Below are 13,858 nucleotides of genomic sequence, written 5' to 3'. Positions count from 1 at the left end.
AACTCTGTGTTGTTGTATGTGTCGAATTGCTACGCTTTATCTTGGCCAGGTCGCAGTTGCAAATGAGAACTTGTTCTCAACTAGCCTACCTGGTTAAATAAAGGTGAAATAAAATACATGTAAAGAGAGCAGGAGATGGATGGACGATAGAGGTAGAGGAGCAAGTATTCATGCAGGCAAGAAAAGCAACAAATTAATGGGTTGCATATTAAACAGCTCTAATTAGAGGAACTTAACAACAGCAAAACAAAGAGGTACACTGTCTCCCAACAAAAGGGGGAGGGGGGGGGTGGCAGGCAGAAGACTTTCTCACAAGAAAAATCAAGAAAAAGAACCCTCCCTCCTTTGCGTTCTCCCACTGCGCAGACCTAGCGCCTGCCTATGTTCACGACATAACAATCCTCGAACAGATGGTGCTCTGCTTGAGCGAGAATGATCCAGCAGCCAATCGGAAGCAGCTGATTCGTTTGGACAGCGGTTCTCATATTTTCCTTGGAGGAGCACTAGGTTACGGTCGAAGAGGAGAATATCCGCAGACAACTAGTCAGTGAGGTTGCAGGTGGCGTTTCGAAGCGTTTAGATGTCTCTACAATCTACACCATGCTCTCCTCAAGGTTAGCCTACATGGGAACCGTGTCTGAATGAATATATAAACGACAAACCGCTGTAAACAGGCTACCCGTTGCTGCTTGAATGGAATAGATTAAGAAATGTTTTACACGATAATATTGAATGAATCCGATTAGGCTATCTATGTATTTATTGGATTTATTTGTTGGGTATGTAGGTTATTGACGCATAGAGGTGAAGGCTATTTGCACAAACCTTAAGTTACTGATGTCCAAATAAACGGGATGCAACTGAGAAGAGAGGGGCTTGCATGTCAATGAGGTGAGCCCTATACTTCACATGATTTATTTTGTATGAACAAAGTCAGAATATATTAAACTGAAGCTGCTTCTTCTGTAGCCTGCTATATCCTCTTTCGAGGTATTGTGCAGTAGTATGAGAACAGGTGGATGTGAATGTTATGGAAGCAGGAACTCTGTTGCCGGACACTTACCTCCACAAAAAGGTTGTGGCCAGGGGGTCATAGCTAGTATGCTATCAATTTTTCTGGAAATGTATAATTTTCCCTAACAAAATGGTATTTGTTTGCCAACAACCTACCGTTACTGCATCTCTGCAAGGGCTTTATGTGCATGGGATGGAGGGACACACGGGCAATATTATACGAAGGAATAACTAATAGGCAATCGGTTTCTATAATAATGTCATATTATAGGCTATCTATATAATTAATAAGGAGTAGCCCTACGACTACTCTGCATCTGCTGTTCTATATCTGCATTTATATTATTGTGATTTGGCTATATCCCAATCAGAAATATTACATTTTCAATCTCAATGCGTCAAATAACATGCTCGGAAACAAACTTTGATCCTCCTGCGGCACCGCTCACCGCTGCAACGTTGCAAAAATGTGATTTGCATATACATGTGAATGCATGTGGGCAAATGTCTCGATTCTTCCATTATCGGCAGAATAAATCGAACAGGAGACAGGTCTTCAAGAAAAAAAAGTCAAGAGAACGGGGTTATAAAGGGGGGCAGGGAGTGGGGTAGCCTATTGTCATTTTAAGAAACGCCTCTGCCGTTTTGCAGCTGTTGCTCCTGTGTAATAGCTGAGGTTAACTGAAACTGTTGTCTCACAAGCTTCTTATTCACCCTTTGAATGTCCAACAGTGTTAACAACACTAAGGCTAGCCTATGGTAGTGAAACAGTATCTTTGGCACTGTTTTAACCCTCTTGTTGTGTTCGTTTCATGTTTAATTCATTCTGTGTTCCCGGTCCAAAATGACCGCCCCATTATAGCTGATTATAAATCCATAATAATACATATATTATCACCTAATGTTATGTTAGATCTTTTTACCAACTTAAGTTCTTGTGAACATTACAAGTTTTGAACTTCTATTTTCTATTTGTGGCCTGTAGGCCTCATTGACCTGAGCTCATAGAACTTGTTTTTTAGTTTAAAAAAAGCATAATACATGGATTATTTTTTACTATAACAAATACTCAGATGAAACATATTGTGCTATTTATAAGAGACTACTTTGTGTCAAAGTTTAACAAGGACTCTCTCCTCCTAACCAGTGTCATGATCAAATATATTACAGTATGTTTCAGGAGTCTCACACACAGTATATCGTTTGGATCACTGTGCTGCCACAGAATGAACTGTGAGCAAGGCCTCAAAAAAGCTTCATAAACCAGAGCTGCAAGAAAAGTTCTATATATTATTGAAACAATGTTGCCATTGTTTGTGAGAATGCCAACAGGTGTGGTTCCTGTGGGGAGAATATTCTATTGGGGAAATGTTCCCGTGGGGGTTGCCATGGAAGCCAAAGAAGGGGAGTGAGGTGTGTGTGTGTGTATGCTCAAATACACATGCATGTGGGGGTCTGGGAGAGGAAGTGTGAATGGGCATGTGCCTGAACTCAATTTTATACACTAATTGTAGTCTCACCCAATCATTTCTAATGACCGGTCATATTTGACCAGGAACACCACAGGTGTACAAAAGTTAAATAAAACACACAAAATTGAATGAAAATCATCAAAATGTATTTTGTGTGTTCAGATGCCCTGTGTGGACAAAGTCATGGAACTTTATGACAATCAGATTAAATTAACTACATTTTTCAGAGAGAACTGGTTGGTCCAATTCGACCGGAACACAGCAGGAGTGTTAAGGAGTTCAGTTGTGTTATCAGTCAGTCTGTTAAAGTTGTAATTCGTTAGTATCACTTAGATACAGAGTTCCATTGTTTTATACCCTGTCATGAATTGGTTGCTATGGTATCAAGTTGCCTGTGCTAGAAGTACCAAATCATCACTTTGCCCACTGAGCCTCGGTCAGTGTTGGCAATATGACATAGACACTGAAAAATAAAGTGTTGAGAATGACCTTTTCTTACAGCAGGACAAATAAAGAGATGTCATCCTAAAGACAACACTGGACCTTGTTTGGAGCCCTATGTGATATGTTGAGATACAATCTGGATCTTGAGAAACAGACAGTGAACAGCAGGGACATCCATTTCTCAAAACTCAAATAACAAAGTATTAGGAGGGGAAGAGGAATGGCAAGGTGCCTGAAGAAGGTTTTGGCTTTTTTTTTCTTTTCGGTAAACTCTGTGGGCATAACTCCCCCTCCAACAAGCACACACACACACACACACACACACACACACACACACACACACACACACACACACACACACACACACACACACACACACACACACACACACACACACACACACACACACACACACACACACTCCTTCAACTCATAGCGGTGAGAACCGTCTGTGACAAAGGCCTGATAATAGGGTGTGTGTGTCTGTCCACCAGGCAGGGTTATTAGGAGACATTGAGAATACTACAATGTCCTCCACCATGGAGAAGAGAGTTCCCTTGGGGCTGGGGAGAGGGGGGCTGGGGATGGAAAGGGAGGGGAGGGGGGAGTGGAGGGTGTTGCAGCTCATGCTTCTCCCATTATTCTTGTAAAAAGGGTCAACACATTAGGATCTCAGAGGTAAGGCATGGTGCAGGCTAGGCAGCTGTTAAACTAATTATGTTCTCATAATCTGCTGAAGGAATCATTCTGTGCAGAGTGTAACTTTTACAGTGGGCTTATGGGCCCAAACCCCCCAGGCTTAGTAGTTGGACATTGCTGTTGTATTTTGTATTTTCTCAGTGCGGAGGGCACAGGCCACAAATACAAGCATACATTTCAGGCAACACTTCCCTTTACAGTATTCTTATTACTGGAAAGACTCAACACTCCTGTCTCACAGATAGTTTATTACCTCTGCAGAGGTGTAAAATGAGGAGTTATCAGTCCTTGGTTTGATGTAGGTGAATTTATCATATTCTAATCTAGACTACAATCAATATGCAGCTTTTCGTGTTAATGCTATGGACATGAAGCAGCTGAACCCTTTTATGCAGGACATAACTTCAGTCTTCAGCCAGCCAGCTGTCTCTGCTTGTATTATACTGTATTCTGAAACAACACACATTTTCCCCCTTAACCCTCCTGTATGTAGTAACCTATTACCCCTCTACCACACTTTTAGGGGAATATAGTTATTTTAATCCTTTCTGGGGGGGTTTATCTTCTGTGGTAGTTACCAATTATCTTTGCCAATCCCAGCCCACCAGACTGTTCGCCTCTTAAAGTGGTGTAAATGTTCATGGGCTTTTAGGAATCAGCATGACAGATTCAGCGTTTTTTTTAAATCTTGGACTTTATGTTTGCACTACTCAAATGAACCAAAAGAGTGTGTGGAAAATCTAATTTCTAATTTTATATTGCTCCTTGTCACTTAATCATAAAGTCACCATAGGAAGTTTTTCCTTGAGTGTGAGTGTCCGTTTAGAAGAGCCATTTGTGATGGTGGAGAATTGACTTATTCGATTTATTTGGTTTTCCCTAAGGGAAGCCTTATCTTGGTTATGTTTATTATGTCAGAATTATGTGATCGGATTGTATGTCTTCTATTGCTCACATCTCTGGAAGGATTACGCCCTGTGAACACAGGATTGGAAAAGTAAACACCTTTCTCCTGGGGGAAAAAAAGGATTTCGCTCCTCAGCACATATCAAAGACCGGCTGTCTGACAGCCAGGGTACAAAGCAAATCATTAACCATAAGCATTCAAAAATAATCCTGTAACTCAAATCTTTATCAATTGTCAGTTTGTATTCATGTATTCTTTGCATAATTCTATTTGATCTGACAACTAGAGGTACTGAAGTGAAGTGAACTATTAGATGTTGCTGGACATTCTCTTCTGTTTGATTATGCAGGTTTTATTGTAATGTATAACTATATAACAAGAGTATAGCTAACAATTTAATCCAAAAAACTCTATGTTGTTAGTATAGTATATGTAGTCTGAGATTGTGTACCAGATATTTATTGTGCTCTTGTCCCCTTAGGGTTTGGTTGAAATACTGTGTATGAATGAATCATTTTTCCTTACATACCTTCCTTTGTTTAGTTTAGCTGAATGTGAATAGACTCACACAATACTGCATCATTAAGGTAAATATGCAGTGACTTCAACCTCACTTCTATTAGACCTATAGTAAACTGAGTACAGTCCTTACGGAAACCAAAGAGAGCACAATTATTGTCATTACAGTCTATTCAAAATGATTACATCGAATGAAAGCCAACATGGAAACTTTTAAATGAAATAGAAAATCATTCTGTAACATTGACCGCAATAACTTTTTTATTGGTGTTGAAAACACATTTTGTTCGAGACTGTTTTGCAAAAGAAATATGTCCCTCCATTGGACCCATAAGTGGTGGAAGTGGACTTTGTGTTCTTGACAAAGAACATTTTCTGGATTTACATGCCATTTTTGTTGTCACAGCAGGCAAGCTATGACTACTGTACATACCAGGAACCATAGATCCCCAAGAATCATGTCCACCAGGGAGTTTTGCAGTTATATGTCCTGTGCTAAAGTAGCATTGAACCCATATGAATTCATACACATACTCCATCTCAATAGTACTACAGACACCTGTGATCTTCAAATCACTTACCCATAGGATCACATAGTTTACTGTGACTACTGTAAGGTTAAGTAGGTTAAGTACCCAATTGGAAGATACAAAGGCTGTCCTGATTCAAGCTAAAGAGCTTTCTGTTTCCTTCCATGTTGTGTTGTTTTCTTCCCCCTGATGTGTGGATGTGGAGGCCAGGTTTCAAGGCTGGTTTCCTCTGCATGCTTGGTTTCCTCTGGCTCTGAGCCCTCTGTGGGCTGTGTCAGGGTAGTCTCAACGCAGCTTTACAGCTGTTTATTAATACAGCATCTGCAAAGTTCACAGGCTCTCTTCAACTGTATTGTCATGGTTCCAGACACTAATTGTCACGTTCTGACCATAGTTCTTTTGTGTTTTCTTTGTTTTAGTGTTGGTCAGGACGTGAGCTGAATGGGCATTCTATGTTTTGTGTTTCTATGTTGGGTTTGTTGTTTGGCCTGATATGGTTCTCAATCAGAGCCAGGTGTTTGTCATTGTCTCTGATTGGGAACCATATTTAGGTAGCTTGTTTTGTGTTGTGTTTTGTGGGTGGTTGTCTTCTGTCTTTGTGTCTATGCACCAGATAGGACTGTTTCGGTTTTTCACATGTGTTGTTTTGTATGTTGTAGTGTTCTCGTGTATGGTCTTTATTAAACATGTTGAACACTAACCACGCTGCATTTTGGTCCTCTCCTTCAACGGAAGAAAACCGTTACACTAATGATAATCCCACCCCACTTAGACTTTCATATACATTTGTTAAATGTCACCCCCCTTGTAAAACTGAAATTTTTCCAATATAACTATTTTGATACTTGTGATAAATGTCACTGTTATCTCTGTCCGACATTTCAAAATGGAAACACCAACATTGGTTTTGTGTACACTGGTTTGGACTGTTGTCAAGGGAACCTATGAGAGCATGAAATAAACAAAACAAATCGTGGTTGAGTCAATATTGGATTTATCTATGGGTTTAACCTTTGGCTTAGACCTTCATTTGAAGCTTAATGACAATATTTAAACTAAAGCCTTTGTTTGGAATACAAAGTCTTAGATGAAATGATAAATGTTATCTCTCACACTGAAATGGTCCCTCTAATGTGGTTTGGAGTCATGGACAGAATCTCAGACTAACCCCACTAACCCATAGATATCAGATTTAAACCAATGTTATCACTGGGAATCCTTTATCCAAAGTTTGTTCAACATTTTAGGGTCCAGTGAGCATATTTTGAATACTCTAAAACAGAGTTCCCCAGCTGGCGGCCCACGCATGTTTTTGGACCCAAGTATTCCGAGCCCAAAATAAATACATGCTGAAGTTGTCCAGCATTTATGAAGTTGTTTATTCTTTTTTTTCATTGTTGATATGAAATACTGCAAAAACACCAGGAAATCAGCTCCAAGTTATGTACATTTGTGGAACTCTGTTCCACACACAATAGTATACAAATGTAAGCGAGGTTTTAAATTATTATGTTTTAGTCAAATATTATATCTCAACCTAGTTGATGATCCTTGCCCTAAAACCTCAGGATTTAGCAACTTGATTTATTTTACTGCAATTTCCTTTTGGAAGCAAGGCATCCTTGGCAGACATTTTTCGCTTTGCTGTATTTTTGATGCACTGTTGACTACATCTAAGCCTATTTAAGCCTATCAGTAATGGCTGTTTATAAACAGTGAATAAACATGATGAGGTAGGTTACAGACATTTGTAGTTAAAGAACACAGTGATCTCTATCTCTCCTGAGGGTTACATTTCCTCAGACTGATTTCTGACTCCACTAATCCTGATGGGTCAAGTCAATCTTAACCACTCACTCTGCCTTAGCATAAGAAACATGTCTGTATTACAAGTATTTCACCCCTTATTTCACCCTGTCCCGGAAGAAAAATCCCCTGTGCAGGAGGAGCTTGAACTTGTTTCATGTCACCCTTGCTCTGTTGCCAGACAGTTTTGCACTCCGATGAATACGCAGCTCTCTTCTTTCAAAGCCTCTTAGCAATATCTTCTTAAGTGAGTGTTGATCACAGATGTTGTTTGGTTGTAAGGCCTATGGCACTGTATTACTAATGTATGTCTCTTCCATGGAAAGGGATACGCTCTTCAGTAAATTCACCTAATTAGGTTAGGGGATTTCTTAAGTGTTGCTCAGATTATAATGCCATACAGGACTCCGCCACGGTAGAACCAGCTAGCCTGGATATGGTGGCAGACCTTTCTGATTCCAACCTCCGCATTATATACGTTTACTATAAAAACAGAAAAGGTTGGTACTCATAGTAAAGAACTAATGTAAACCCTCTTCTCAGTTCAAATGGTCCTAATGCTTCAGTAGTTTCAGGGAGGAATCAGTACTTATTGATTTCCACATGCCACTTTCAGAACTCAATTACAGAGCCTTGTAGTTGCTCAAGTGTGCATATGTGCCAGCCTCTCCTCGAAAATTACTAACACTCTTTAGTGACGGTAGCAAAAGCTTAGGAACCAACTCAATAGTCAGTGAAATCATTATTCTGAAGAACATTACCACAATAAAAATATATTTTAATTGATATAACATATTCACTTTAGGTTTAAAGGTATTGTGGCCCATTTGTTAGAGTCAGAACTGTAGTGCTATATGGGATGGCAAGATGCCTGGTGCTCCTGTTATGAGCTGCTCTTCTCCAGACTAGACCGTTGGGCCAGATTCTGGCTTCACAAGTCCTTCTCCTAAAATCTCTGTCCTTGGATAAAAATCATTCTGGATTATCACAATTTATTTGAATAAGTGACTGTTGAGGCTGAAGAGAAGTGTGAGGTATGTTCAACAAAATGCTGTGCTTGCAATGCTCACTGAAGGCTTCTCTCAGAAACACCCTAAATATGTTCAAAGAAATCCATCATATTTCTGTACCAAAACTAGGACACTGTGGACCCTTCATTAATAATCTAGAAACTTTTAATTTTTTTATACTTACGTATCTCAGAGTATTTAATGATGTGTGAAGAAGCTAATGATCTATTCCTGATGGGCCTATTGGATAGATGAGAGCACTCAATGGAATTTGATCTTTGTCCAAATATACATGTTCTGATGGGTGTTTTTTGTATTATTGTACATGCATTAAAACGAGCTGATTTCACATTTTTCCTCATAACTGATGATGCTGCATAATTCATATTAACAATCTTTCAGATGAAGATGTAAACAGAAGGCTTGCTCTCAACATCATCAGGAGCTGTGTTACGATCATGTTTTATTTAACATGACTGACATGTAACTTTCGGTAATATTATGTGACTGGACGTATGATACAGTGTACCCTTACATATACCCCTGACAATAGTTTTCATCAACTCCCTTTGTCTCATACATATCATTTTGTTATGCTATTTGTGTTCTTTTTTGTCCTTGTGTTAATCTAAACTATAGTGACTCAGTCTTTTTTTTGCATTTTTGTTTTACAGACTCACCTTGCAGTCCTGAGGTATTGATGAAAGAAAAACTCTGAACAGTGGGAGCTCACTGTAACACTGGAACTGTTTCATTGGAACCCCCTGGGCATATTTTTCCATCTGGATCATTTTAGAGGGATACACCTACAGGTCAACACCCCCTCTGGTTAATGACAATCACACAGCTCCCTCCAAGTTCATCTACCCCTTCTGGTGTCCAACCCTGTGGGTTTAGACAGGTGAACGCAGACAGACAGCATGGCTAGAGGGAGGTTTATCTATTGTCTACTAGGCCAGTTGTTCACTGGCCTGATTCTGTTTTCCGTTGGACTATCCTCAATCCAGAGAGATAATGATTGTCCCCAGCAGTGTGTATGCGAGATCCGACCCTGGTTCACCCCTCAGTCCACCTACAGAGAAGCCACGACGGTGGACTGCAATGATCTCCGTCTCACACACATCCCAGGCAACCTGTCCAGTGACACGCAGGTGCTCCTCCTGCAGAGCAACTACATCGCCAGGACCAGTGAGGAACTGGAGCAGCTATACAACCTGACAGAGTTGGACCTGTCTCAGAACAACTTCAGCGGCATCCGTGACGTGGGCCTCAGCAACATGTCCCAGCTCACCACCCTGCACCTGGAGGAGAACCAGATCACTGAGATGCCTGACTACTGCCTGCAGGACCTCAGCAACCTGCAAGAGCTCTACATCAACCATAACCAGATCAACATTATCTCCCCCAATGCCCTCTCTGGCCTGCACAACCTGCTCAGGCTCCATCTAAACTCTAACAGGCTCAAGGCCATCAACAGCCGCTGGTTTGAGTCTACTCCCAATCTGGAGATCCTCATGATCGGGGAAAACCCTATAGTTGGCATTCTGGAGTTTAACTTCAAGCCTCTTGTAAATCTGAGAAGCTTGGTTCTGGCTGGAATGGATTTAACAGACATTCCTGGAAATGCCTTTGTGGGACTAGATAACCTAGAGAGTCTCTCCTTCTACGACAATAAGCTAGTCAGAGTTCCTCAAAACGCTCTTCAGAAACTACCTAACCTCAAGTTCTTGGACTTGAACAAAAACCCTGTGCACAAAATTCAAGAGGGGGACTTGAAGAACATGCTGAGGCTGAAAGAGCTAGGCATTAACAACATGGGGGAGCTGGCCTGCATTGACCGCTTTGCCCTCGATAACCTCCCTGAGCTCACCAAGCTGGAAGCCACTAACAACCCCAAGTTCTCCTACGTGAACCGCCAGGCCTTCCGTGACCTCCCCGCCTTGGAGAGTCTCATGTTGAACAACAACGCCCTTAACGCCCTCTACCAGTCCACTGTGGACTTCCTGCCCAACCTGCGTGAGATCAGTATCCACAGCAACCCCATGCGATGCGACTGCGTCATCCAGTGGATGAGCTCCAACAAGACCAGCATCCGCTTCATGGAGCCCCTCTCCATGCTCTGTGCCATGCCAGCCAAGGTCAGAGGGCAGCATGTGAGGGAGGTGCTCCAGCAGGACTCAGCAGAGCAGTGCCTGCCGATGATCTCCCACGACACATTTCCCAACCACCTGAACCTGGACATCGGCATGACTGTGGATCTGGACTGCCGAGCCATGTCCCAGCCCGAACCGGAGATCTACTGGGTCACGCCCATGGGGAACAAGGTGATGATAGACACCATGTCTGAGAAGTACAGCCTCAGTAGCGAAGGAACGCTGCGCATCTCTCACATCCAGGTAGAGGACTCTGGCAGGTACACCTGTGTGGCACAAAATGTTGAGGGGGCAGACACTCGGGTGACTGCTGTTAGGGTGAATGATACTCTCTTAGACAGCACCCAGCTGATGAAGGTCTATGTTAAGCAGACTGAGTCCCACTCTATCCTAGTCTCCTGGAAGGTCAACTCCAATGTCATGACCTCCAACCTCAAGTGGTCATCTGCCACCATGAAGATAGACAACCCCCACATCACCTACACAGCCAGGGTCCCGGTGGATGTCCATGAGTATAACCTCACACACCTACAGCCTGCCACCAAGTATGAGGTGTGTCTCACCGTCTCCAACATCCACCAGCAGACGCAGAAGTCCTGTGTCAACGTCACAACGAAGCATGCAGCCTTTGCTGTGGAGATATCCGATCAAGGCACTAACACTGCTCTCGCAGCTGTCATGGGAACCATATTCGGCATCATCAGCCTGGCCTCTATGGCTGTGTACATTGCCAAGCGGTGGAAGAGGAAAAACTACAATCACTCCCTGAAAAAGTACATGCAGAAAACATCCTCCATCCCACTCAATGAGCTCTACCCTCCCCTCATCAACCTGTGGGAGGTAGACAGTGAGAAGGACAAAGAGGTGTCCTCCTCCTCAGAGACCAAACCCAGCCAAGTGGACACTACACAGAGCTACTATATGTGGTGATAGCTACTGGGTCGTTCCACCAATTCGGTGCCTTTTGAGAAGTGTAACTTGGTAAAAAAAAAAAATTGATTTCACCTAATATTATCATTCTGTCATAAAGAGCACATGTTGAACTTCATTAAAAACACATTTTCTCATCTCAAAAGGTTAAATACAAAATTACTATGGTAAGTGTCTATTAAGTGCCAAATAAAGTAACAGGGTTGACGGTAACAGGGTTGACAATTTCATCTAATATCAGCCATAAATCCCCTTGTGACAGGGGGAATGGAAGCGTGTTGTGTACAACAGGGAATGCAAGCTTCACAACAAAATTGAAGTTGTTAAAATATTTCTAGCCTGTCTATTGGTAACATGCTCAGTTTTCAACCCGCTCAGTTTTCCACCCTCTCAGTTGTCCACCCCAAAACACCAGAGAATGGCCAAAAAGAGTAGAAGCAGCTCACCTGCTTTTACACTTTTATATATATATATATATATATATATATATATATATATATATAAAAGGAGATTTCAGTTTACGTAACAAGGTTGACCTTAAAAATAAGGGACAGATGAAAATGAATCACTAATCACATTAAATAAATAATAATCTTTTGAAATGACTTTGTCAAAGTAACAATAGCCAAAAAAAGTATAACTTTACAATGATGGTGAAAACTTTAAGTGGGTTAAGTGGGTTCAAATCTTCCTAGAAGTCAGGTCACCGAGGGGGCACAGAGGGTCATGTAAAAATGCTGTTTTTTTTTACTTTACCAAGTCTTTATTCATATGGAAAATCAGATTAATTTAATTCTCCATGTGGTCTATATTAATAAAGGGCACTTCATTTAATAAACAGAATTTCAAAATTAAATATTGTTCCACAATTTCTACTTAAAATATCAAAGGGATGCAAAAGGCACTCATTTCGTGGAATGACCCTACTATATGGTGAAAGACACTACATGTGGGGTAAATCAGAAATCATTTTCTTATAGGAGCACAAGGACATTTCTTTCGCTTCTTTGTGTGACAGTAATATGACTTTTTTTCTGTTTTCTGCTTTGCTCATATGAGGCGAAGGACTGACTAGTATTTCAGACTTTTTAGCATCGCACATTGCCTTTCTTCTCATGCTCCCTTTTTGACACTCAATATGACAACTTTGTTTAGCTCCCAGGACTTGGTAGTCACTGTGCTTTATTTTTAGTACTTGTTTTGATAGCACAGCATGGGTATTGTAAAGGATTCAGTCTGGATCAGCTTGCAGGAGCTGGAATTGGATCCATTTAGATTTCTTTCTCTGGCATTATTCTTAGAGAATGCAATGTTTTTTTTTCTCGTAAAACAGTTTAACTGTTAACTGTTGTGCACTGAAATATATAAACCAATTTGTCTATGGACTCCAATATAAGCTGACAAAGTACGTTTAGACTTGATATACTGTCTATTGAAAAACGTTAGCAATCGTTCTGTAATGTTGTATCAACTATAATTTGAACAACTTTTTTGACATTAGTAAACATTATTTTTTTATTTAGAACTTAAGTTTGCAGAGAAAACACTGTAAACCAGCAATATAAATATGAATGTTTATTAACTTGGTAAGTAGACATAAGGCTTTTTAAATTCTCAGAATATTTGATTTCATTTTGCTAGAATCTGTCAACGATCACTGATTTTGTTGTGATTTACACACGCAAATATGTTGTCTATTGAGGAACAAGCAAAAATAAAATGTATTTTCCTCATATTTTTTATACGATTTCCAGGCCATGTGTCATCATTTGCAGGCTATGCTATGTCAGATATTTAAAACAGGAAAAAATCTACTTTAAAAGCATTTATTTATTAGTATGCACTAATTTACCATAATTCCATATGACTATCAAACTTGAATAAAAATGAAAACATCCTCTGCGGGGAGATAAAAATGTGTTTTACAGGATGACATAATGTCAATCAGTTTGTGAGTAGGTGTAGGCACAGTGTAGATTGTGTTAAAGAGAGTGAAGAGATATAACGACAGAGATTGAAATGCTGCTAAAAGCAATTATCAGAGCATAATTCATATCTGCCCGTTTAGTCTCCAAATACTGTTGTAAAAAGCCTACGAGGAGCAAACAACCCTCCGAAGCCACAGATGAAAAGTCTGAAAACCAGGAAGAAGACATATGGGGATAAATGTCAAGACAAGCCTCCCAAGCTGATTGACTCCTAGACTTCATTGGACACAGATGCCAGATCTTCAGGGTTTACATGCTGCCCACTGCCATTAATGACATGTAGGGCAACAGTGTCCTCCCTTGTCTTGTCCAGTCACCAGGATGAGACGAGATGGGTGTGGGGAGCAGGGAGAGGAGAATATGAAGTGGCCGAGCATAGATCAAAG

General features: G+C 40.8%; 1 protein-coding gene across 2 annotated transcripts; it reads left to right on the top strand.

The window, feature by feature from the left end:
* The first annotated feature begins 428 nt into the window (after positions 1 to 428).
* LOC139371280 (leucine-rich repeat neuronal protein 1-like) lies at positions 429 to 13,226 on the top strand. 2 transcript variants are annotated; one of them, XM_071111564.1, is made up of 2 exons: positions 429 to 891; positions 9,076 to 13,226. In XM_071111564.1, exon 2 carries the CDS (start codon positions 9,322 to 9,324, stop codon positions 11,482 to 11,484), a length of 2,163 nt encoding a protein of 720 aa, XP_070967665.1. In that variant the 5' UTR covers positions 429 to 891; positions 9,076 to 9,321; the 3' UTR covers positions 11,485 to 13,226. The 2 variants fall into 2 exon arrangements, with proteins under 2 accessions (XP_070967665.1, XP_070967666.1); XM_071111565.1 differs by having other exon boundaries at positions 550 to 614; positions 9,076 to 13,220.
* The last annotated feature ends 632 nt before the right edge of the window (positions 13,227 to 13,858 follow it).

This window comes from Oncorhynchus clarkii, chromosome 17 (assembly GCF_045791955.1).
Source record: "Oncorhynchus clarkii lewisi isolate Uvic-CL-2024 chromosome 17, UVic_Ocla_1.0, whole genome shotgun sequence".
Lineage (NCBI taxonomy): Eukaryota > Metazoa > Chordata > Actinopteri > Salmoniformes > Salmonidae > Oncorhynchus > Oncorhynchus clarkii.
This window is presented reverse-complemented; position numbering and strand designations above follow the sequence as displayed.

Coding starts and splice junctions, on each gene's coding strand:
- LOC139371280 (XM_071111564.1), top strand. CDS start 9,322: ATGGCTAGAGGGAGGTTTATCTATTGTCTACTAGGCCAGTTGTTCACT.